Here is a 26,246-nt window from a genome sequence, read left to right as displayed (position 1 = left end):
CCTGCCTTTCCATCCTTACACTTTCCATCATTGTAACTGAGCTACTGTGTGGAACAATTTCCCTTGTGGATCCTTAAAGTTTGTCTAAGTCTAAATCTAAGCACAATGGAGCCGAGACTCCTCAAAAAAAGGTCGCCGGCGTGGGACGGTAAAGGAGTGTTTCCGAGTGCCACGGCAAAGCCAGCGTGAAGTGAAGTGAATTATATTTATATAGCGCTTTTCTCAAGTGACTCAAAGCAGAGGTGTGGACTCGAGTCACATGACTTGGACTCGAGTCAGACTCGAGTCATGAATTTGATGACTTTAGACTGGACTTGACAAAATGTAAAAAGACTTGCAACTCGACTTAGACTTTAACATCAATGACTTGTGACTTCACTTGGACTTGAGCCTTTTGAATTGACATGACTTGACATGACTTGCTACTTTCCCCAAAACCCAAAGATGAAAAAGTTATTCGGGAGCGCTCCGTATTTTTCATTGTGTACTTGTCTATCAGCGTTGCGTGTGTCAGCTGGTGTGGTCTCAGTACAACAGCCAATCAAATTAGATCTGCTTTGTTTTCATCACACAGCATTCATCCAATCAAATTGCAGGACAACCAACGAAGAAGACATGTCCAAACTACACGCCAGTGAACAAAAAATGATACCTAAAATAATTTTGTTTGGGTATAAAAATTACGAGGTGGTCAACACAAAACGGTTTGCAGTATGCAACACATGCGGTTCGAAAATGACTGATGGAGAGGCAACAACTTCCAACTTCGTCCGGCATTTGAAGTTGCACAAAGAACGGTAAGTTTTGAATGTAAGATAACGTTTATTGGCTAAGTAACGTGACTTTTATTTGCTGTGTAGTTAAATCAGTGAGGCTGTAAACTCACTGCTAACGTTATAACGTTATTGCAAACACGGGAATCTGTTGCAGTTCACTACCTTATTCATACTTTTTGTTCAGTGATTTTTTTCAAGCAGGGTTACGTTAGTCAATATATCACACGTAACGTTAGACGGCGGTCAGCAGCACCGCGTATTTTAGCCACCTAAAAAAAGACAAAAATAGTCAAATAAAGGTCAGTTAAAATGTATACTATATTGTGAATATGTGTACCGTTTTAGCTAGCTTTCTGACATACTGTTGGTTGTTTACCTCAGTGGTCCCCAACCACCGGGCCGCGGCCCGGTACTGGTCCGTGGATCGATTGGTATCGGGCCGCAAAAGAAATAAATTTTTTTTTTCTTCTTTTTTTAATTAAATCAACATAAAAAACACAAGATACACTTACAAGTAGTGCACCAACCCAAAACAACTCTCTCCCCCCTTTTGTTCTGGGCATTGAACATGAAGCCCATGAACCTACTCAGTGGCCTAGTGGTTAGAGTGTCCGTCCTGAGATCGGTAGGTTGGGAGTTCAAATCCCGGCCGAGTCATACCAAAGACTATAAAAAAAATGGGACCCATTACCTCCCTGCTTGGCACTCAGCATCAAGGGTTGGAATTGGGGGTTAAATCACCAAAATGATTCCCGGGCGCAGCCACCGCTGCTGCCCACTGCTCCCCTCACCTCCCAGGGGGTGATCAAGGGTGATGGGTCAAATGCAGAGAATAATCTCGCCACACCTAGTGTGTGTGTGACAATCATTGGTACTTTAACTCTAACTTTAACTTTAAGACTCTTCCTTCACTGTTCCGAGTGGCCATGAGAGTCTTGGCAGTGCCTGCCTCCAGTGCTCCAGTGGAGCGAGTTTTCAGCCATGGTGGCATCATACTACGCCCCCATCGTGCACAAATGACCGACAGACTCTTGGCTAATTTGGTCTTTTGCAAATGCAATGCAGCATAGGGCCCTGACATATAAAAAGTACAACTTTTTTGTTATGTTCACGTATATGTCATGTTTTTTTCAATGTTAACACTTTTGTACAAATAAGTACATTTGCACTTTATTTTTCAATGTGTTTGTTCTGTAAAGGAATGAGTTAATGTTTAAAATGACTGGTTAATAGTGCTATTATAAAGTGCAATGTCAGCACAATTTTCTTTTCCTGCAATATAAAATGCACTTGTTTTAATAAATAAATACAGCGTTTGAAAGGCATACACAATCTGTGTTAATATATTAGTCTGCGTTCAAAGAACTCCGGCTTATTAGTGATTCCCAGAGCCCAAAAAAAGTCTGCGGGCTATAGAGCGTTTTCTATTCGGGCTCCAGTACTATGGAATGCCCTCCCGGTAACAATTAGAGATGCTACCTCAGTAGAAGCATTTAAGTCCCATCTTAAAACTCATTTGTATACTCTAGCCTTTAAATAGCCCCCCTGTTAGACCAGTTGATCTGCCGTTTCTTTTCTTTTCTCCTCTGCTCCCCTTTTCCTTGAGGGGTGGGGGGGGTGGGGGCACAGGTCCGGTGGCCATGGATGAAGTGCTGGCTGTCCAGAGTCGGGACCCGGGGTGGACCGCTCGCCTGTGCATCGGCTGGGAACATCTCTACGCTGCTGACCCGTCTCCGCTCGGGATGGTGTCCTGCTGGCCCCACTATGGACTGGACTCTTACTCTTATGTTGGATCCACTATGGACTGGACTCTCACAATATTATGTCAGACCCACTCGACATCCATTGCTTTCGGTCTCCCCTAGAGGGGGGGGGGGGGGGGGGGTTTACCCACATATGCGGTCCTCTCCAAGGTTTCTCATAGTCATTCACATCGACGTCCCACTGGGGTGAGTTTTTCCTTGCCCGTATGTGGGCTTTGTACCGAGGATGTCGTTGTGGCTTGTGCAGCCCTTTGAGACACTTGTGATTTAGGGCTATATAAATAAAGATTGATTGATTGATTGATTAAAAGGACTTGAAAGGACTCGAAACTCAAAAATGCAGGACTTAGGACTTGACTTGAGACTTTCCAGTCTTGACTTTGGACTTGACTCGGGGCTTGCCTGTCTTGACTCGGGACTTGACTCGGACTTGAGGGCAAAGACTTGAGACTTACTTGTGACTTGCAAAACAATGACTTGGTCCCACCTCTGGTGGGTGGCACTCAGGGCCGGCCCGTGGCATAGGCCGTATAGGCAAATGGTAAGGGCGCCGTCCATAAGGGGGCGCCACGCCAGTGCCACAAATGTTGGAGAAAAAAAAGAAAAAAAAAAAAAAAAAGTTGGTACTATTATTTCTAAATACAAAAAATAATCCCACGTTAATTAAAATGCAAAGTAAAGCCTATTTAATAGAAATATTATTTGTTACAACATTACGCCCCCCCCCGCACGGTGCGCCCCCTCCCTTCCCGTATCATGACTCTTTTTGGACGTCACCACATCAAAAAAATCAACACAAGATGTCAAAACGGCCAAAACTGTCAGGTGCCCAGGGAAGAAACAAGAGAAAAGAAGAGGAGGAGAAACGAGAATAGACAGAGGTAGCAGGTAGGTAACGTTAGCCTACATGAAATTATTTGTCTGTTACAGAATGTGATAGTAACCTGGCTTTTTAGCATTAAGCTAATGTTACATGATTCGGCAATTGCTAATCTAGTTCTGTTTTAACGTCGGGTTGATATTGTGGAGGGGGCTAAATTGTTATGGAAAATAATAATGTAACGTTAGGTAATTACAGTACTCCCACCTTACATTCCTCAGGGACATTTGTATTTTATTTGTTTTTAAATGTCTAAACAACCTCGCGCCAACCTATCTCTCCGACCTCCTTCAGCCTTACTGCCCCACCCGATCCTTAAGATCAGCCGATCAGCTGCTGTTGACGGTCCCTGACACAAGGCTGAAGCTTAGAGGTGACAGAGCTTTCGCCGTTGCTGCTCCCAAGCTCTGGAACGACCTACCCCTGAGTGTTAGACAAGCCTCCTCTCTTCCTGTTTTTAAATCTCTCTTAAAAACATACTTTTATTCCATGGCTTTTAACACTGAGTGATATCCATCCTGCAATGGCGCCCCATAATACACCTGCTGTGAACCTGTTTTTATGTTTTTATTAATTCCATTTTAATTATTTATTTTTTATCGTGTTCTGTTTGTGTTGTGTTGTGTTTGCTCGGTACTCGTTTTATCTTTTAACCTGCTCATTGTACAGCACTTTGGCTACCCCTGTGGTACATTTTAAATGTGGTCTATAAATAAAGTTGATTTGATTTGATTTGATTTAGATCTTTTAAGCAGGTGTTTTTTGTTTACATTGTTATTGCCTTCTGGTTAGCTAATGTTTGCCCTGCAGGTAATAGTCACTTTTCCACCCCTTTATATATTAGGTATAGTTGTAAGTAAAAAAAAAAAAAAGGTCAAAGACAAAGCTATTCGGTTTCTTGTGAGTATAGACCAGGGGTCGGCAACCCGCGGCTCCGGAGCCGCATGCTGCTCTTTGATCACTCTGATGCGGCTCAGCAGCTTACTTGCTGAACCTCCCAATTTTCCCGTGAGACTTCCGGATTTCAGTGCCTCTCGCAGAAAACACCCGGGATTAATAATCACCGATTTTCACCCTCACGGCTGTAATAAGGGCGTGCCATGATGGTACAACATTTGGCGCCCTCTACAATCTGTATTAACAGCGTGCCAGCCCAACACTTGTTATACAATATACATCTTCTGCTTGCACACGTACGTGACAGCAAGGCATACTTGGTCAACATCATCATCGGCGGTCACTCGAACGAGTATGACGATCCTCCTGGTAGGGGTGTATCCCTTTATGGAGGATGCCTGTGTGTGACTTTGTTTAACGGGGGGAGACTGGTGCACAGACAGTCACCACACGATCCTTGACAGAAAAGGGTCAGGGTCCAGTGGCATGGAGTCCAAGACGACTGGGGACCCTTTTCTGCTGCAGCCTTCTTCCACCATCGCAGCCGTTGTGGTAGTTCTTAAATCTACCATCTTCCGCCTGCTCCGCCGTTGAGGTCTTCACCGTATCCCTGGCTAGGGGGCAACAACCACACAGGTCACACTGACGGTGGCGGTATAAAAAAAACGGTATAAAAAAAACAACCTTTAACACTCTTACTAATAATGCGCCACACTGTGGGGGGGGGGGGGGTGTATAATGTATCCCGGAAGAGTTAGGGCTGCATGGGATTCTGGGTATTTGTCCTGTTGTGTTTATGTTGTGTTACGGTGCGTGTTCTCCCGAAATTTGTTTGTCATTCTTGTTTGGTGTGGGTTCACAGTGTGGCGCATTATTAGTGAGAGTGTTAAAGTTTTGTTTTATTATACCGCCACTTTCAGTGTGACCTGTGTGGTTGTTGACCAAGTATGCCTTGCTGTTACCTACATGAGCAAGCCGCACCAGCTTTCAAATTCCACCTAAAGGTGTGGGCAACGTGTCTGAGACCCCTGGTTTATACATAGCACAAAGCAAAAAAAAAAACTTTGAATGCAGTGTTATTTCATTTAAAATTTCAAAAAATGTTTGCGGCTCCCATTGTTTTCTATAATTTGTGAAACTGGTCAAAATGGCTCTTTGACTGGTAAAGGTTGCCGACCCCTGGTATATACACTTCACTGCCGATGTGGGGGGGCGCCACCTAAAATCTTGCCTAGGGCGCCTGATTGGTTAGGGCCGGGCCTGGTGAAACCCAACATCTAAGTGACATTTAAACCAGTGTGGGTGGCACTGGGAGCAGGTGAGTAAAGTGTCTTGCCCAAGGACACAACAGCAGTGACTAGGATGGCGGAAGCGGGGATCGAACCTGGAACCCTCAAGTTGCTGGCACGGCCGCTCTACCAACCGAGCTATACCGCCCCAGCGTGCCGTGCAACAGCCGTGGAGCAGCCGTGTAGCAGGACTTACGAGCAGCTCCAGCATGTTCACTACAATGTTTTTGTATTGACGCGCCCCCGGAAAGCTCAGTGACGTCGCGGCCCAGGCGACCAATGGCAGCCCGTCTTCTATTAGGACAATGAAAAGCTCCCAGCCAATCAGAGGCGCGCCCGGCCGGGCGCCGACCAATGGCGAGCGAGCACCGTGGAGAGTAACGCTGAGAGAAGCTGGGAGTGAAGACACTGCGTATCGCCTCACTCCAGCCAGCCATTTGCCAGCATTTGACAAGCCAGCCTCGGTCTTCTGGTGAGTACAAACCCGCAACATTTCCACTGTCCACAACCACCACGATCCCTTATATCGGGCGAACAGCTCGCCTTTGATAGTTGGACGTTGTTTTTATTTTGATTTTTTGTAAAAAAAAAAAAAAAAAAAAAAATACACCGTTACTGGTGTAATAATCACGAAATAAATATTCGCCTCGACGACAAAACTCGGATTTTGGACAAAAGCGAAAAAATTTGCAATAATCCCCCGGTGCGGTGTGTACAAAATGGTGTTTAACGACCGTGTGGTTATCGCGTGAAAAATCGGCGAAATGTCTCAATGAAGACGCGAGGGGCTGCCATTGCACAGCTGTCATGTCACAACACACAAAATGTCCGCAAAGTGTGGAAAAACGGCAAAACAGCGTGAAAAGGACATAAAGACGTGTGTTTAGCGACTCTTTTAGCCCTTTTTTAATTAAAAAAAAAAAAAAAAGAAAAAAAAAAACCTCTACTGTAATGGCTGCTGTGCTGGTATAAGAAACAACAGTGATCCAACGCAGTTCGCGTGTAACTTTTTCCAAGCGGCATTTCGTGCTCGCCGAGCCCGCCACCGCTGCGCCAGACCCGGCCACAATCCAGACGAGGCCCCGGCGGTTTAATCGGTGCTTTGGGGTGGATTGAGCTTGGAGCGGTCGCGCTGTGCCCTCTAAGCCGCGCGGCGAATGGCTGACACAAAGAGAGGGAAGCCATGTTAGCTAGCGTGAAGACGGAGCGGCCATTAGTCGCCATAGAGCCGCACTAGCTCTGCTCTCCCAATGCATTGCTATACGCCGGGGCTGGGATACACGGGCGGTGCACACACACTGGCCGGGTCGGCGGTCGTGTCATCCAGCCCGGCTCGCCGGAGGTTTCGTCGGCGTCCCCGAGCTCGGCTGGCGGCGGAAGGAGACATTTGAAGGGGACTTTCTTTCATCAGGAGGCCGTTCTCACAAAATGGAAGAAGAAATATTGCCGTCGTTTTGCTGACCTCCTTTTCCACGGCACGGAGCGCCATTACTACAACTAACTTGGCGCTGCCCTTTTTTTCAACATTTTCAACCAATAAACGTTTCATTCTTTTTCATTTTTGTCTTTTTTTCTATAAAAACACAAAATATGAGGTTTTTTTGCCACACAGTGAGAGGAGCGGTTGTTGGTGTTGAATAACGGTTTTTATAATTGTAATAAATACATTTGACGTGTGGTTTTGTCTCCTTTTACTTGGTGCATTTGGTTCATTTTCAAGTGTTTTTTTTTTCTTCCCGTGGCGTCAACGTAAAGAAGTTGACGTCTTACATCACAAAGAAGACAAGTTGTGTTTATATCCACTTTTCTTTCAAGCGCCATCATGTCAACACTGGATTGGATACAAAGGGAAAATGATTTAGCACAACTTTCTAAAGACAAACTATCTCATTTTATTCGACTTTTTTTTTTTTTTAATCCACCCATTTGGAGCCTCAAGACTGCAGAGACCATTTATTAAGGAAAGGTTTAAACACCTTTTTTAATCATGTTATGAACTTTTCTTAGATTTTTATTCTATTTTATATATTGATATGAATACCATTGTAAAGGTTAAAAACACGTTCTTTACTAATCATGTTATACCTTTTTATTTATTTTATTTTTTTTAAATTTTATTTATTATTTTTTATTACTATTCTCTCAATGTTATGTTTTTTTTTTTTTTAATTAAAATTTTTAATCAGGCTTCTTACTGATCATGTTATGAACTTTTCTTATGAAATATAATGATTATTATTCTCTCAATGTTACGTTTTTTAATTTATTTAATTTATGATTATTGCTATTCTCTCAATGCTGTTTTTTAGTGGGGTTTTTTATTAACATTTTTTTATCAGGCTTTTTACTGATCATGTTATGAACTTTTCGGTTTGTTACATTTTAATTCTATTTTATTTATTGATGTTATTCTCTCAATGTTATGTTTAAAAAAAAATTAATTCAGGATTATTGCTATTCTCTCAATGTTATGTTTTTTTGTTTTTGAAAAAATTAAACATTTTATCACTTTTTTTACTGATCATGTTATGAACTTTTCTTAGGTTTTTTATATTTGTATTCTATTTTATTTATTGATATGATTACTTTTCTCTCAATGTTGTTTTGGTTTTAAAAAAAATCCGGCTTTTTACTGATCACTTTATGAACTTTTCTTAGGTTTTTAAAAATATTTTTATTCAATTTTATTTATTGATATAATTACTATTCTCTCAATGTTATGTTTTTTTTTTAAAAGGTTAAAGACACATTTTAATTAGGCCTTCTTTACTAATCATGTTATACTTTTCTTATTTTTTTGAATTTTTATTTTATTTATTGATATGATTATTACTATTTTCTCAGTTATATATACATATATATATATATATATATATATATATATATATATATATATATATATATATATATATATATATATATATATATATATATATATATATATATATATATATATATATATATATATATATATATAATTTTTTTGATTTTTTTTTTAATTACCATTTTTAGTCAGGCTTCTTACTGATCATGTTATGAACTTTTCTAATGAAATAATATGATTATTATTCTCTCAATGTTATGTTTTTTAATTTATTTAATTTATGATTATTGCTATTCTCTCAATTCTGTTTTTTAGTGTTTTTTTTTTAGTTAACATTTTTTGTCAGGCTTTTTACTGATCATGTTATGAACTTTTCTTAGGTTTGTTACATTTTAATTCTATTTTATTTATTGATATTATTCTCTCAATGTTATGTTTTTAAAATGTTTAATTCCGGATTATTGCTATTCGCTTAATGTTATGTTTTTTTGTTTTTGAAAAAATTAAAACATTTTATCACTTATGAACTTTTCTTAGGTTTTTTATATTTGTATTCTGTTTTATTTATTGATATGATTACTTTTCTCTCAATGTTTTTTTTAAAAGTTAAAGACACATTTTAATTAGGCATTCTTTACTAATCATGTTATACTTTTCTTAGTTTTTTAAATTTGTATTTTATTTATTGATATGATTATTACTATTTTCTCAATGTTATATATATATATATATATATATATATACTTTTTTTTTTTAAATTACCATTTTTAGTCAGGCTTTTTACTGATCATGTTATGAACTTTTCTTAGGTTTGTTACATTTTAATTCTATTTTATTTATTGATGTTATTCTCTCAATGTTATGTTTCTAAAAATTTTAATTCAGGATTATTGCTATTCGCTCAATGTTATGCTTTTTTTGTTTTTGAAAAAATTAAAATATTTTATCACTTTTTTTACTGATCATGTTATGAACTTTTCTTAGGTTTTTTTTATATTTGTATTCTATTTTATTGATATGATTTACTTTTCTCTCAATTTTTTTTTTTAAAGTTAAAGACACATTTTAATTAGGCATTCTTTACTAATCATGTTATACTTTTCTTAGTTTTTTAAATTTGTATTTTATTTATTGATATGATTATTCTCTCAATGTTGTTTTGGTTTTAAAAAAAAACGTCTTTTTACTGATCACTTTATGAACTTTTCTTAGGTTTTTAAAAATATTTTTATTCAATTTTATTTATTGATATAATTACTATTCTCTCAATGTTATGTTTTTTAAAAGGTTAAAGACACATTTTAATCAGGCGTTCTTTACTAATCATGTTATACTTTTCTTATTTTTTTTAATTTTTATTTTATTTATTGATATGATTATTACTATTTTCTCAATGTTATATATATATATATATATATATATATTTTTTTTTAATTACCATTTTTAGTCAGGCTTTTTACTGATCATGTTATGAACTTTTCTTAGGTTTTTTTAATATTTTTATTCTATTTTATTTATTGAAATTATTCTCTCAATGTTCTGTTTAAAAAAAAATAATTCAGGATTATTGCTATTCTCTCAATGTTATGTTTTTTTGTTTTTGAAAAAATTAAAACATTTTATCACTTTTTTTACTGATCATGTTATGAACTTTTCTTAGGTTTTTTTTATATTTGTATTCTATTTTATTTATTGATATGATTACTTTTCTCAATGTTTTTTTTAAAAAGTTAAAGACACATTTTAATTAGGCATTCTTTACTAATCATGTTATACTTTTCTTAGTTTTTTAAATTTGTATTTTATTTATTGATATGATTATTATTCTCAATGTTATTTTGGTTTAAAAAAAAATCTGTCTTTTTACTGATCACTTTATGAACTTTTCTTAGGTTTTTAAAAATATTTTTATTCAATTTTATTTATTGATATAATTACTATTCTCTCAATGTTATGTTTTTTAAAAGGTTAAAGACACATTTTAATTAGGCGTTCTTTACTAATCATGTTATACTTTTCTTTTTTTTTTTAATTTTATTTATTGATATGATTATTACTATTTTCTCAATGTTATATATAGAAATATATATATATATAATTTTTTTAATTTTTTTTTTTAAATTACCATTTTTAATCAGTTTTTTACTGATCATGTTATGAACTTTTCTTAGGTTTTTTTATATTTGTATTCTATTTTATTTATTGATATGATTACTTTTCTCTCAATGTTTTTTTTTAAGTTAAAGACACATTTTAATTTCTCTTTACTAATTTTAATCAGGCGTTCTTTACTAATCATGTTATACTTTTCTTATTTTTTTTAATTTTTATTTTATTTATTGATATGATTATTACTATTTTCTCAATGTTATATATATATATATATATATATATAATTTTTTTTTTTTTAATTACCATTTTTAGTCAGGCTTTTTACTGATCATGTTCTGAACTTTTCTTAGGTTTTTTATATTTTTATTCTATTTTATTTATTGATATGATTACTATTCTCTCAAAGGTTTTTTTAAAGGTTAAATACACATTTTAATTAGGGATTCTTTACTAATCATGTTATACTTTCCTTCGTTTTTTTAATTTTTATTCTATTTATTGATGTGATTATTATTCTCTTAATGTTATTTTATTTTGTTTAAAAAAAAAAATCTGGCTTTTTACTGATCACTTTATGAACTTTTCTTTTGTTTTAAAAAAATATATTGTTGTTCTATTTTATTTATTGATATAATTACTATTCTCTCAATGTAATGTTTTTTTTAAAGGTTAAAGACACATTTTAATTAGGCGTTCTTTACTAATCATGTTGTACTTTTCTTAGTTTTTTTTTTACATTTTTATTGTATTTATTGATATGATTTTTACTATTCTCTCAATGTTATGATATTTTTTTAAAAAGTTAACATTTTTAATTAGGCTTTTTACTAATCATGTTATACATGTTTTGTTTATTTTTATTCTTTATTGCTATTATTACTACTACTATTGTCTCAATATTATGTTTTTTTAAAGGTTAAAGACTCATTTTAATTAGGCATTGTTTACTAATCATGTTATACTTTTCTTATTTTTTTAAATTTTTATTTTATTTATTGATATGATTATTACTATTTTCTAAAAAAAATTAAAATTACCATTTTTAGTCAGGCTTTTTACTGATCATGTTATGAACTTTTTTTTTTCTTTTCTATTTTATTTATTGATATGATTACTATTCTCTCAAATGGTTTTTTTAAAGGTAAAATACATATTTTAATTAGGGATTCTTTACTAATCATGTTATACTTTCCTTAGTTTTTTTAATTTTTATTCTATTTATTGATATGATTATTATTCTCTTAATGTTATTTGATTTTGTTTAAAAAAAAAATCTGGCTTTTTACTGATCACTTTATGAACTTTTATGTTTAAAAAAAATATATTGTTCTATTTTATTGATATAATTACTATTCTCTCGATGTTATGTTTTTTTAAAGGTTAAAGACACATTTTAATTAGGCGTTATTTACTAATCATTTTATACTTTTCTTAGTTTTTTTTTAACATTTTTATTTTATTTATTTTTAACATTTTTATTTTATTTATTGATATGATTATTACTATTCTCTCAATCTTATGTTATTTTTTAAAAAAAGTTAACATTTTTAATTAGACTTTTTACTAATGTTCTATATGTTTTGTTTATTTTTATTCTTTATTGCTACTACTACTACTATTGTCTCAATGTTATGTTTTTTTAAAGGTTAAAGACTCATTTTAATTAGGCGTTCTTTACTAATCATGTCGTACTTTTCTTAGTTTTTAAAAATTGTATTCTATTTTATTTCTGGAGAAGACTGCTATTTTCTCAATGTAATGTTTTTGTGTTTTTTTAAAAAAAAGGTTAAAGACACATTTTTAATCAGGCTTTTTACTACTCATTTTTATAAATCATTAGGTTTGTTATTTATTGCTATTATTATTACTACTACTATTCTCTCAATGTTATTATTTTTTTTATAGGTTAAAGACTCATTTTAATTAGGCGTTCTTTAATAATCATGTAATACTTTTCTTATTTTAAATTTTATTTATTGATATGATTAGTACTATTGTCTTAATGTTATGTTTACATTTTTTTTTAAACATTTTTAATTAGGCTTTTTACTAATCATGTTATACATTTTTAGGTTTATTTGTATTCCTTATTGCTATTACTACTACTATTTTCTCAATGTTATGTTTTTATTCATTTAATTCAATATTTATAGTTTTGCATATATTTTAAAATATGTTTTATATTTTTATATAGTGCTGTCAAATGATGATTAGTCACACTTTTGAATTTGGACTTATTGGGATTTAATCTAAAATTTTGACATTTTGACAAAAATGCAAATTTATCACCAAAATGTCATCCTATTTTTTTATTTTTTTTATTTTTTTTTAACTTTAATGTACAACATTTATTTGAAATAATTTTGAAACAACAAAAAAAAAAAATTATACAATATTTTTTAGTGATTAATCACAATAATTTTTGACTGCACTAGTTTTATACTATTTTTAGATAGCATTATTTTATTCATTTTCCAGTGTGGATGTCTCAAAGGTGGTGTATTTCCTCAAATTAAAAAAAATAAAATAAAGTGTGTTTTTCTCTCTTACTTTTTTGTTGTTGAAAGCACTTTGTGTATGAAAAGTGCTGCATAAATAATGTTTGTTTGTTTGTTTGTTTGACCGATTCCCCCTTCAGATTTTTGCGGATTCCCCCTTCAGATTTTTGCGCATTAGGTATTTTTAACCCGGCCAGGATGAGGAAAGATCCCTCCAAACCAAGGGGCAAGATGTCCTCCTACGCCTACTTTGTGCAGACCTGCAGGGAGGAGCACAAGAAGAAGCATCCCGACGCTTCGGTCAACTTTTCCGAGTTCTCCAAGAAGTGCTCTGAGAGATGGAAGGTACGTTTTCTAGGGTTTAACTTGTGAATACTCTTTGACGACCGAGTACTACTCGCACATCCTCGCAGACCATGTCCGCCAAGGAGAAGGGCAAGTTCGAGGACTTGGCCAAGCTGGACAAGGTGCGCTACGAGCGCGAGATGGTCAACTACGCCCCCGCCGGCAGAGGCGGCAAGCAGAAGAAGTTCAAGGACCCCAACGCCCCCAAGAGGCCCCCGTAAGTCCCTCACGTCCACTAGGCCAGTGGGGCCCTAACTCAAATCGATTCTTGAGTCAAACCCATTCTTGCGGGGTATTATTTGGAATAGACCAAAAAAAAAAAGGCACCTTTATATTAGGAGTGGACATTAGTGGTGTGACTCTTTGGACACCTATAACGATTCGATTCAATCTGATTCCCATGTTCAATTCAGAATTGATTCTTGAGTCAAACCGGTTCTCGCAGTGTATTATTTGGAATAGACGGGGGAAACATTTTTTTAAGGGCGTCTTATATTAGGAGTGGAAATTAAGGGTTTGACTCTTTGGACACCTGTAACGATTTGGTAAAATTCAGATTTTCAATTGAGAATCGATTCTTGAGTCAAACCGATTCTTGCGGTGTATTATTTGGAATAGACCAAAAAAAAAATTGTTATTAAGGGTGTATTTTTAAAGACGTCTTATATTAGAGGAGTGGATATTGGTGGTGTGAACGTTTGAACACATAACGATTCGATTCCGTTGTTCTATTAGGAATTGATTCTTGAGTCAAACCGATTCTCGCAGTGTATTATTTGGAATAGACGGGGGAAAAAAGTTTTTAAGGGCGTCTTATATTAGGAGTGGAAATTAGGGGGTTGACTCTTTGGACACCTGTAACGATTCGGTAAAATTGAGATTTTCAATTGAGAATCGATTCTTGAGTCAAACCGATTCTTGCGGTGTATTATTTGGAATAGACCAAAAAAAAAAAGTTATATAGGGCGTTTTATTGACGACGTCTTATATTAGAGGAGTGGACATTAGTGGTGTGGATGTTTGGACACCTAGAATGGTTCGATTCCGTTGTTCAATTCAGAATTGATTCTTTGAGTCAAACCGATTCTCGCAGTGTATTATTTGGAATAGACAGGGAAAAAAAGTTTTTAAGGGCGTCTTATATTAGGAGTGGACATTAGGGGTTTGACTCTTTGGACACCTATAATGATTTGGTAAAATTCCGATGTTCAATTCAGAATCGATTCTTGAGTCAAACCGATTCTTGCGGTGTATTATTTGGAATAGACCAAAAAACAAAAGTTATATAGGGCGTTTTATTGAAGACGTCTTATATTAGAGGAGTGGACATTAGTGGTGTGAATGTTTGGACACCTGTAACGATTCGATTCTGTTTTTCAATTCAGAATTGATTCTTGAGTCAAACCGATTCTCGCAGTGTATTATTTGGAATAGACGGGGGAAACATTTTTTTAAGGGCGTCTTATGTTAGGTGTGGAAATTAAGGGTTTGACTCTTTGGACACCTGTAACGATTTGGTAAAATTCAGATTTTCAATTGAGAATCGATTCTTGAGTCAAACCGATTCTTGCGGTGTATTATTTGGAATAGACCAAAAAAAATAGTTATTTAGGGCGTTTTATTGAAGACGTCTTATATTAGAGGAGTGGACATTAGTGGTGTGAATGTTTGGACACCTGTAACGATTCGATTCTGTTTTTCAATTCAGAATTGATTCTTGAGTCAAACCGATTCTCGCAGTGTATTATTTGGAATAGACGGGGGAAACATTTTTTTAAGGGCGTCTTATGTTAGGTGTGGAAATTAAGGGTTTGACTCTTTGGACACCTGTAACGATTTGGTAAAATTCAGATTTTCAATTGAGAATCGATTCTTGAGTCAAACCGATTCTTGCGGTGTATTATTTGGAATAGACCAAAAAAAATAGTTAATTAGGGCGTTTTATTGAAGACGTCTTATATTAGAGGAGTGGACATTAGTGGTGTGAGTGTTTGGACACCTGTAACGATTCGATTCCGTTGTTCAATTCAGAATTGATTCTTGAGTCAAACCGATTCTAGCAGTGTATTATTTGGAATAGACGGGGGAAACATTTTTTTAAGGGCGTCTTATATTAGGAGTGGAAATTAGGGGTTTGACTCTTTGGACACCTGTAACGATTTGGTAAAATTCAGATTTTCAATTGACAATCGATTCTTGAGTCAAACCGATTCTTGCGGTTTATTATTTGGAATAGACCAAAAAAAAAAGTTATTTAGGGCGTTTTATTGAAGACGTCTTATATTAGAGGAGTGGACTTTAGTGGTGTGAATGTTTGGACACCTATAACGATTCCATTCCATTCAATTCAGAATTGATTTATGAGTCAAACCGGTTCTTGCAGTGTATTATTTGGAATAGACGGGGAAAAAAAGTTTTTAAGGGCGTCTTATATTAGGAGTGGACATTAGTGGTGTGAATGTTTGTTCACCTATAACGATTTGGTAAAATTCCGATGTTCAATTCAGAATCGATTCTTGAGTCAAACCGATTCTTGCAGTGTATTATTTGGAATAGACGGGGAAAAAACGTTTTTATGGACGTCTTATATTAGGAGTGGACATTAGTGGTGTGAATGTTTGGACACCTATAACGATTCGATTCCGTTGTTCAATTCAGAATTGATTCTTGAGTCAAACCGATTCTCGCAGTGTATTATTTGGAATAGACGGGGGGAAACATTTTTTAAGGGCGTCTTATATTAAGAGTGGAAATTAAGGGTTTGACTCTTTGGACACCTGTAACGATTTGGTAAAATTCAGATTTTCAATTGAGAATCGATTCTTGAGTCAAACCGATTCTTGCGGTGTATTATTTGGAATAGACCAAAAAAAAATAGTTAATTAGGGCGTTTTATGGAAGACGTCTTATATTAGAGGAGTGGACATTAGTGGTGTGAATGTTTGGACACCTATAACGGTTTGATTCCATTGTTTAATTCAGAATTGATTCTTTGAGTCAAACCGGTTCTCGCAGTGTATTATTTGGAATAGACGGGGGAAACATTTTTTTAAGGGTGTCTTATATTAGGAGTGGAAATTAAGGGTTTGACTCTTTGGACACCTGTAACGATTTGGTGAAATTCAGATTTTCAATTGAGAATCGATTCTTGAGTCAAACCGATTCTTGCGGTGTATTATTTGGAATAGACCAAAAAAAAATAGTAATATAGGGCGTTTTATTGAAGACGTCTTATATTAGAGGAGTGGACATTAGTGGTGTGAATGTTTGGACACCTGTAACGATTCGATTCCGTTGTTCAATTCAGAATTGATTCTTTGAGTCAAACCGATTCTCGCAGTGTATTATTTGGAATAGACAGGGGAAACTAAGGGCGTCTTATATTAGGAGTGGAAATTAAGGGTTTGACTCTTTGGACACCTGTAACGATTTGGTAAAATTCAGATTTTCAATTGAGAATCGATTCTTGAGTCAAACCGATTCTTGCGGTGTATTATTTGAAATAGACCAAAAAAAAGTGTTATTAAGAGTGTCTTTTTAAAGACGTCTTATATTAGAGGAGTGGATATTAGTGGTGTGAATGTTTGGACACCTATAACGATTCGATTCCATTCAATTCAGAATTGATTCTTGAGTCAAACCGATTCTCGCAGTGTATTATTTGGAATAGACGGGGGAAACATTTTTTTAAGGGCGTCTTATATTAGGAGTGGAAATTAAGGGTTTGACTCTTTGGACACCTGTAACGATTCGGTAAAATTCAGATTTTCAATTAAGAATCGATTCTTGAGTCAAACCGATTTTTTGCGGTGTATTATTTGGAATAGACCAAAAAAAATAGTTATTTAGGGCGTTTTATTGAAGACGTCTTATATTAGAGGAGTGGACATTAGTGGTGTGAATGTTTGGACACCTAACGATTCCGATGTTCAATTCAGAATTGATTCTTGAGTCAAACCGGTTCTCGCAGTGTATTATTTGGAATAGACGGGGGAAACATTTTTTTAAGGGCGTCTTATATTAGGAGTGGAAATTAGGGGTTTGACTCTTTGGACACCTGTAACGATTCGGTAAAATTCAGATTTTCAATTGAGAATCGATTCTTGAGTCAAACCGATTCTCGCAGTGTATTATTTGGAATAGACCAAAAAAAATAGATATTTAGGGCGTTTTATTGAAGACGTCTTATATTAGAGGAGTGGACATTAGTGGTGTGGATGTTTGGACACCTAGAATGGTTCAATTCCGTTGTTCATTTCAGAAATGATTCTTTGAGTCAAACCGATTCTCGCAGTGTATTATTTGGAATAGACGGGGAAAAAAAGTTTTTAAGGACGTCTTATATTAGGAGTGGACATTAGTGGTGTGAATGTTTGGACACTTATAACGATTCGATACGATTCACCGATTCTTGCGGTGTATTATTTGGAATAGACCAAAAAAAAAAGTTATTTAGGGCGTTTTATTGAAGACGTCTTATATTAGAGGAGTGGACATTAGTGGTGTGAGTGTTTGGACACCTGTAACGATTCGATTCCGTTGTTCAATTCAGAATTGATTCTTGAGTCAAACAGATTCTCGCAGTGTATTATTTGGAATAGACGGGGGAAAACATTTTTTTAAGGGCGTCTTATATTAGGAGTGGAAATTAAGGGTTTGACTCTTTGGACACCTGTAACGATTTGGTAAAATTCAGATTTTCAATTGAGAATCGATTCTTGAGTCAAACCGATTTTTTGCGGTGTATTATTTGGAATAGACCAAAAAAAATAGTTATTTAGGGCGTTTTATTGAAGACGTCTTATATTAGAGGAGTGGAAATTAGTGGTGTGAATGTTTGGACACCTAGAATGGTTCGATTCTGTTGTTCAATTCAGAATTGATTCTTTGAGTCAAACCGATTGTCGCAGTGTATTATTTGGAATAGACGGGGGAAACATTTTTTTAAGGACGTCTTATATTAGGAGTGGACATTAGTGGTGTGAATGTTTGGACACCTGTAACGATTCGTTTCCGTTGTTCAATTCAGAATTGATTCTTGAGTCAAACCGACTCTCGCAGTGTATTATTTGGAATAGACAGGGAAAAAAAGTTTTTAAGGACGTCTTATATTAGGAGTGGACATTAGTGGTGTGAATGTTTGGACACCTATAACGATTCGATACGATTCCAATGTTCAATTCAGAATCGGTTCTTGAGTCAAACCGATTCTTGCAGTGTATTATTTGGAATAGACCAAAAAAAAAAGTTATTAAGGGTGTCTTATTAAAGACGTCTTATATTAGAGGAGTGGACATTAGTGGTGTGAATGTTTGGACACCTATAACGATTTGATCTGATTCCAATGTTCAATTCAGAATCGGTTCTTGAGTCAAACCGATTCTTGCAGTGTATTATTTGGAATAGACCAAAAAAAATAGTTATTTAGGGCGTTTTATTGAAGACGTCTTATATTAGAGGAGTGGACATTAGTGGTGTGAATGTTTGGACACCTATAACGATTCGATACGATTCCAATGTTCAATTCAGAATCGGTTCTTGAGTCAAACCGATTCTTGCAGTGTATTATTTGGAATAGACCAAAAAAAATAGTTATTTAGGGCGTTTTATTGAAGACGTCTTATATTGGAGGAGTGGGCATTAGTGATGTGAATGTTTGGACACCTAACGATTCCGATGTTCAATTCAGAATTGATTCTTGAGTCAAACCGGTTCTTGCAGTGTATTATTTGGAATAGACCAAAAAATTATTAAGGGTGTCTTATATTCGGAGTAGACAGTAGTGTGAATGTTTGGACACCTATAACGATTTGATCCAACTTTCAATTCAGAATTGATGCTTGATCCAAACCAATTATGCAGTGTATTATTTGGAATAGACCAAAAAAAAAGTTTTTCAAGTTATTAAAGGCGTCTTATATTAGTAGTGGACATTAGTGGTGTGAATGTTTGGACACAAATAACGATTCGATCCGAATCCAGTTTTTATTTCAGAATTCTTGATTGAAACTGATTATTGCAGTATTATTATCTGGTATTATTTGGTACAGACAAACAAACAGTTATCAAAGGCGTCTTATATTAGGAGTGGACATTAATGGTGTGACTTAAAAACTGATTCTCAAAAGGAAAACTTTTCTTTTTAAAAAAAAAAAAATCAATTTTGGTAAATTAGGAATCGGGATGAATAAGAATCACGTTTCAATTCTGAATCGAAAATCTGAATTTTATCGAATCGTTATAGGTGTCCAAACATTCACACCACTAATGTCCACTCCTAATATAAGACACCCTTTAACAATTTTTTTTGGTCTATTCCAAATAATACACTGCAAGAATCTGATTGAATCAAGAATCGATTCTGAATTGAACAACGGAATCAGATCAAATCATTATAGGTGTCCAAACATTCACACCACTAATGTCCACTCCTAATATAAGACGTCCTTAGAAACATTTTTTTGGGAGAGTCTATTCCAAATAATACACTGCAAGAATCGTTTTGACTCAAGAATCGATTCTGAATTGAACATCGGAATCGGATCGAATCATTATAAGTGTCCAAACATTCACACCACTAATGTCCACTCCTAATATAAGACGTCCTTAGAAACTTCTTGTTTTTTCGTCTATTCCAAATAATACACTGCAAGAATCGGTTTGACTCAAGAATCGATTCTGAATTGAACAACAGAATCGAATCGTTATAGGTGAACAAACATTCACACCACTAATGTCCACTCCTAATATAAGACGCCCTTAATAATTTTTTTTGGTCTATTCCAAATAATACACTGCAAGAATCGGTTTGACTCAAGAATCAATTCTGAATTGAACAACGGAATCGAATCGTTATAGGTGCCCAAACATTCACACCACTAATGTCCACTCCTAATATAAGACGTCCTTAGAAACTTCTTGTTTTTTTGTCTATTCCAAATAATATACTGCAAGAATCGGTTTGACTCAAGAATCGATTCTGAATTGAATATCGGAATCGAATCGTTAAAGGTGCCCAAACATTCACACCACTAATGTCCACTCCTAATATAAGACACCCTTAATAAAAATTTTTTTGTCTATTCCAAATAATACACTGCAAGAATCGGTTTGACTCAAGAATCGATTCTGAATTGAACATTGGAGTCAGATCGAATCATTATAGGTGTCCAAACATTCACACCACTATTGTCCACTCCTAATATAAGACACCCTTAATAATTTTTTTTTGTGTATTCCAAATAATATACTGCAGAAATCGGTTTGACTCAAGAATCGATTCTGAATTGAACAACGGAATCAAATCGTTATAGGTGTCCAAACATTCACACCACTAATGTCCACTCCTAATATAAGACACCCTTTAACAATTTTTTTTGGTCTATTCCAAATAATACACTGCAAGAATCGGTTTGACTCAATCGATTCTGAATTGAACAACGGAATCGAATCGTTATAGGTGCCCAAACATTCACACCACTAATGTCCACTCCTAATATAAGACACCCTTTAACAATTTTTTTTGGTCTATTCCAAATAATACACTGCAAGAATCGGTTTGACTCAATCGATTCTGAATTGAACAACGGAATCGAATCGTTATAGGTGCCCAAACATTCACACCACTAATGTCCACTCCTAATATAAGACACCCTTAATATTTTTTTTTGTCTATTCCAAATAATATACTGCAGAAATCGGTTTGACTCAAGAATCGATTCTGAATTGAACATCGGAATCGAATCGTTATAGGTGTCCAAACATTCACACCACTAATGTCCACTCCTAATATAAGACACCCTTTAACAATTTTTTTGGGTCTATTCCAAATAATACACTGCAAGAATCGGTTTGACTCAAGAATCGATTCTGAATTGAACATCGGAGTCAGATCGAATCGTTATAGGTGTCCAAACATTCACACCACTAATGTCCACTCCTAATATAAGACGTCCTTAGAAACGTCTAGTTTTTTTGTCTATTCCAAATAATACACTGCAAGAATCGGTTTGACTCAAGAATCGATTCTGAATTGAACAACGGAATCGAATCGTTATAGGTGTCCAAACATTCACACCACTAATGTCCACTCCTAATATAAGACGTCCTTAGAAACTTTTTTTTGGAGAGTCTATTCCAAATAATACACTGCAAGAATCGTTTTGACTCAAGAATCGATTCTGAATTGAATATCGGAATCGAATCGTTATAGGTGTCCAAACATTCACACCACTAATGTCCACTCCTAATATAAGACGTCCTTAGAAACGTCTTGTTTTTTTGTCTATTCCAAATAATATACTGCAAGAATCGGTTTGACTCAAGAATCAATTCTGAATTGAACAACGGAATCGAATCGTTATAGGTGCCCAAACATTCACACCACTAATGTCCACTCCTAATATAAGACACCCTTTAACAATTTTTTTTTGGTCTATTCCAAATAATACACTGCAAGAATCGGTTTGACTCAAGAATCGATTCTGAATTGAACATCGGAGTCAGATCGAATCGTTATAGGTGTCCAAACATTCACACCACTAATGTCCACTCCTAATATAAGACGTCCTTAGAAACTTCTTGTTTTTTTGTCTATTCCAAATAATACACTGCAAGAATCGGTTTGACTCAAGAATCGATTCTGAATTGAATATCGGAATCGAATCGTTATAGGTGTCCAAACATTCACACCACTAATGTCCACTCCTAATATAAGACGTCCTTAGAAACTTCTTGTTTTTTTGTCTATTCCAAATAATATACTGCAAGAATCGGTTTGACTCAAGAATCGATTCTGAATTGAATATCGGAATCGAATCGTTAAAGGTGCCCAAACATTCACACCACTAATGTCCACTCCTAATATAAGACACCCTTTAACAATTTTTTTTTGGTCTATTCCAAATAATACACTGCAAGAATCGGTTTGACTCAAGAATCGATTCTGAATTGAACATCGGAGTCAGATCGAATCGTTATAGGTGTCCAAACATTCACACCACTAATGTCCACTCCTAATATAAGACACCCTTAATAATTTTTTTTGTGTCCATTCCAAATAATACACTGCAAGAATCGGTTTGACTCCAGAATCAATTCTGAATTGAACAACGGAATCGAATCGTTATAGGTGCCCAATAGAGATGCGCGGTTTGCGGACACAACCGCGGAGTCCGCGGATTATCCGCGGATCGGGCGGATGAAATTAAAAAAAATAAGATTTTATCCGCTCGCGGGTCGGGTCGGGCGGATTAATTATGCCACAACAGAAGAAAAAAAAAGAAAAGAGATGGACACTTTTACGGAGCTTACCTGCCGGCGTCACGCGCAGCAGGTAAGCAGCTTACCTGCCCGCCACCCCCGTGGTCGGGGGCTCGTAACAGGGGTCACTCCGCGCGCAGTGCGCTCACGAAAGGGGTGGGGCTCACCCTGGTTGATATAGACAGCAGGACGGTGGCCATGGAAGTCGGAACCCGCTAAGGAGTGTGTAACAACCCACCTGCCGAATCAACTAGCCCTGAAAATGGATGGCGCTGGAGCGTGGGCCCATACCCGGCCGTCGCCGGCAGCGAGACGCGCTTGGAGGTGCGCTCAGCGCGGCTCCCATATGATTGCGCACTGGTGTGCGTCTGGGTCGTGACAGCGTGGCACGCGCAAGTCTGTGCTGCATTGGATCAGTCTCCTTTCTTTAACAGGCAAAAGCTTTCTAACCTCACCATACCTGCCAACTTTTGAAATCAGAAAAACCTAGTAGCCAGGGTCCAAGGGCCGCAGGCCCCGGTAGGTCCAGGACAAAGTCCTGGTGGAGGGTTCAGGGCTTCGCCCCCCGACGCAAAATGATTATTAGCATTCAGACAGGTTAAAATGTTGCTAAAACCATCACTTTTCTATCAGTCACAGTGACTTTTCAAAACATCATATGGGTTGATTGACATGTTTATTCTGTAAGCTAACTTCAATAGTTTGAAATTATTTTGACAGTTAATGCCAGTTATCCTGTCAACCTTTCACAAGACTTCAATTTGTTAATTGAAAGTATAAATAGTATAAACACTTTTTACAGTATGTCGTGCTGTGAAATACAGCCGACAGGATTGCGCACCAAACACGAAGCAAGGCCAAAGCGCATGCATGGTGCAGGAGAACAAAGGACTTCTTTCATTTAAGGTTTGTGATAAACCATCAAACTCATTCGTTAAAAGGACTCTATAGTAATATAAAGCAAATTTTTCTGGACATTATCATGCAAGAAAAGTTTATTTTTGGGACCGCGATCACCGCGTGATGATTTTTAAAGGTTGCATTACATTATTAACTGTCCCATGTGATCAGCCAGTGCGATTGGAAGTCCATGCTCAATTATTGCCTCCGTAAATAAAACTTCGGCATTTATCACATCCAAAGAATCTGTTTGGGCGACGAAAAACGTTGAAAGTTTTCCACTTGTATCGCTAGCAACGGCATTAGACTTGTGTTTTTTTGTCCCAACGTGGTCTTTTACATCGCTAATTCCTCCGTGTCCGATCGAAAAATCTTGTCTGCACAAGGTGCAATTCGCGTAGTTTTCACCCTTTTTTTAAATTTTTATTAATATTAGATATATAACAACGGGTGGATGGCGGGCGGGTGCAGTTCTGATCAAACGTTACATCGGGTGGATGGCGGGTGGTTGACGACTTTCTGACGCGGTTGCGGATGAAATAAATTGCCTATCCGCGCATCTCTAGTGCCCAAACATTCACACCACTAATGTCCACTCCTAATATAAGACGCCCTTAATAACTATTTTTTTTGGGTGTGGGGGGGGTCCAGCTCGGCCTTCTTCGTCTTCTGCGCCGAGTTCCGCCCCAAGGTGAAGAGCGAGAGTCCGGGCCTGACCATCGGGGACGTGGCCAAGAAGCTGGGCGAGATGTGGAACGGCACCGCCTCCGAGGACAAGCAGCCCTACGAGAAGAAGGCGGCCAAGCTGAAGGAGAAGTACAAGAAGGTAAGCCAGGAGGAGGAGGAGGAGTCTGGTACAAGAAGGTAAGCCAGGAGAAGGAGGAGTCTGGTACAAGAAGGTAAGCCAGGAGGAGGAGTCTGGTACAAGAAGGTAAGCCAGGAGGAGGAGTCTGATACAAGAAGGTAAGCCAGGAGGAGGAGTCTGGTACAAGAAGGTAAGCCAGGAGGAGAAGAAGCCCGGACTCCTCACTCCACTCCGACCCTCGCTCTGTTCCCCCGCAGGACGTGGCGGCGTATCGCTCCAAGGGCAAGGCGGGCAGCGCTCCGGCCAAAGCGCCGGCCAAGGCGGAGAAGAAGGACGACGACGACGACGATGACGACGACGAGGAGGAGGACGAAGACGAGGACGAGGACGATGACGACGACGAGTAGCGAGGCCTCACGTCCTCGTGCACACGCCTCACCTCCTGAAGGAAGGAAGAAAGTGTCAGAGGGGTGAAGAAGGAAGGCTGTGGTGGATATCACTTGTTTTTATGCTGTACAGTTTGTTTGTAAAGTTAACACCACCCTTCATGTCCTCCACCTACCCTGCCCTAGGCCTTCATGTCCTCCACCTACCCTGCCCTAGGCCTTCATGCCCTCCACCTACCCTAACCCTTCACGTCCTCCACCTACCCTGCCCTAACCCTTCATGCCCTCCACCTACCCTAACCCTTCACGTCCTCCACCTACCCTGCCCTAACCCTTCATGCCCTCCACCTACCCTAACCCTTCATGCCCTCCACCTACCCTAACCCTTCATGCCCTCCACCTACCCTAACCCTTCATGCCCTCCACCTACCCTAACCCTTCATGCCCTCCACCTACCCTGCCCTAGGGCTTACAGTACTTAGCCTAGCTCCATGTGCACAGCGCTTAAAAACAAACAAAAACAAAAAAAACGATCTTGAGTGTTTTTTTCTTTTGTCTTTTTCATTTTCTTGTTCTCTGACAATTGACGTATCAGTTGTGCTGATCTTTATGTACCACTGTAATAGCAAAGAAGTCTGGTTTATTGTTCAAATTTAAATTGCTTCTGATGTCAATAAACATTTTTTTAATAATGCCGTTTGTTTAATGGAGGACGAGCACTTGAAAATATTGACTTAATGCTAACAATATAGCATGTTGTCACAATAATGTTATTGGAAGAAGTTGCTTACATTATATTAGAAAATAATCTAACATTTGACATTTCTTCACACCTTTTTACTGTTTTTTTAAAACATATTTTACTTGTTTAAAACATTTAAATTCTTTACATCACTTAACTTTTTTTTTTTTTTTACTATTTTTTAAATATTTTACTTGTTTATATATGAAGAAAAAAACATTTAAACTATTTGCAACACTTAACTTTTTTTTTTTTTTACTATTTTTTAAATATTTTACTTGTTTATATATGAAGAAAAAAACATTTAAACTATTTACAACACTTAACTTTTTTACTGTTTTTTAAATATTTAACTTAAGTTTTTTTCTTCATGTATAAACATTTAAACTTTCTATTTACATCACTTCAACTGTTTTTTTTTAATATTTCACTTGTTTGTATATGAAGAAAAAAACATTTAAACTATTTACATCACTTAACTTTTTTACTTTTTTTAATTTAAATTTTTTAAGGTTTTTTTTTCTTCATATATAAACATTTAAACTTTCTAGTTACATCACTTAACTTTTTTACTGTTTTAAAAAAATATTTTACTTGTTTTTATATGAACAAAAAAAACAACACATTTATACTTTCGAGTTACATCACTTAAGTTTTTTACTGTTTTTAAAAAAATATTTTATTTGTTTATATATGAAGAAAAAACATTTAAACTATTTACGTAACTTAACATTTTTTTACTGTTTTATATTTTACTTGTTTATAAAT

The 26,246-nt window shown here is 36.1% G+C and overlaps 1 protein-coding gene across 3 annotated transcripts; it reads left to right on the top strand.

The window, feature by feature from the left end:
- Positions 1-5,943: 5,943 nt before the first annotated feature.
- Positions 5,944-25,428, top strand: hmgb1a (high mobility group box 1a). 3 transcript variants are annotated; one of them, XM_072912611.1, is made up of 5 exons: positions 5,944-6,077; positions 13,180-13,384; positions 13,453-13,601; positions 24,197-24,371; positions 24,608-25,428. In XM_072912611.1, exons 2-5 carry the CDS (start codon positions 13,238-13,240, stop codon positions 24,755-24,757), a joined length of 621 nt encoding a protein of 206 aa, XP_072768712.1. In that variant the 5' UTR covers positions 5,944-6,077; positions 13,180-13,237; the 3' UTR covers positions 24,758-25,428. The 3 variants fall into 3 exon arrangements, with proteins under 3 accessions (XP_072768712.1, XP_072768714.1, XP_072768713.1); XM_072912613.1 differs by lacking the exon at positions 24,608-25,428 and adding an exon at positions 24,477-24,495 and having other exon boundaries at positions 24,197-24,409; XM_072912612.1 differs by having other exon boundaries at positions 5,993-6,077; positions 13,203-13,384.
- The last annotated feature ends 818 nt before the right edge of the window (positions 25,429-26,246 follow it).

This window comes from Nerophis lumbriciformis, linkage group LG37, assembly GCF_033978685.3.
Source record: "Nerophis lumbriciformis linkage group LG37, RoL_Nlum_v2.1, whole genome shotgun sequence".
Classification (NCBI taxonomy): Eukaryota; Metazoa; Chordata; class Actinopteri; order Syngnathiformes; family Syngnathidae; genus Nerophis; species Nerophis lumbriciformis.
This window is presented reverse-complemented; position numbering and strand designations above follow the sequence as displayed.

What these genes read in the sequence shown, in the direction of transcription:
- hmgb1a (XM_072912611.1), top strand. Translation starts at nt 13,238, where the DNA reads ATGAGGAAAGATCCCTCCAAACCAAGGGGCAAGATGTCCTCCTACGCC. An exon ending in AGTGCTCTGAGAGATGGAAG is followed by an intron (nt 13,385 to 13,452) that starts GTACGTTTTCTA and finishes ACATCCTCGCAG; the next exon opens with ACCATGTCCGCCAAGGAGAA. An exon ending in AACGCCCCCAAGAGGCCCCC is followed by an intron (nt 13,602 to 24,196) that starts GTAAGTCCCTCA and finishes GGGGGGGTCCAG; the next exon opens with CTCGGCCTTCTTCGTCTTCT.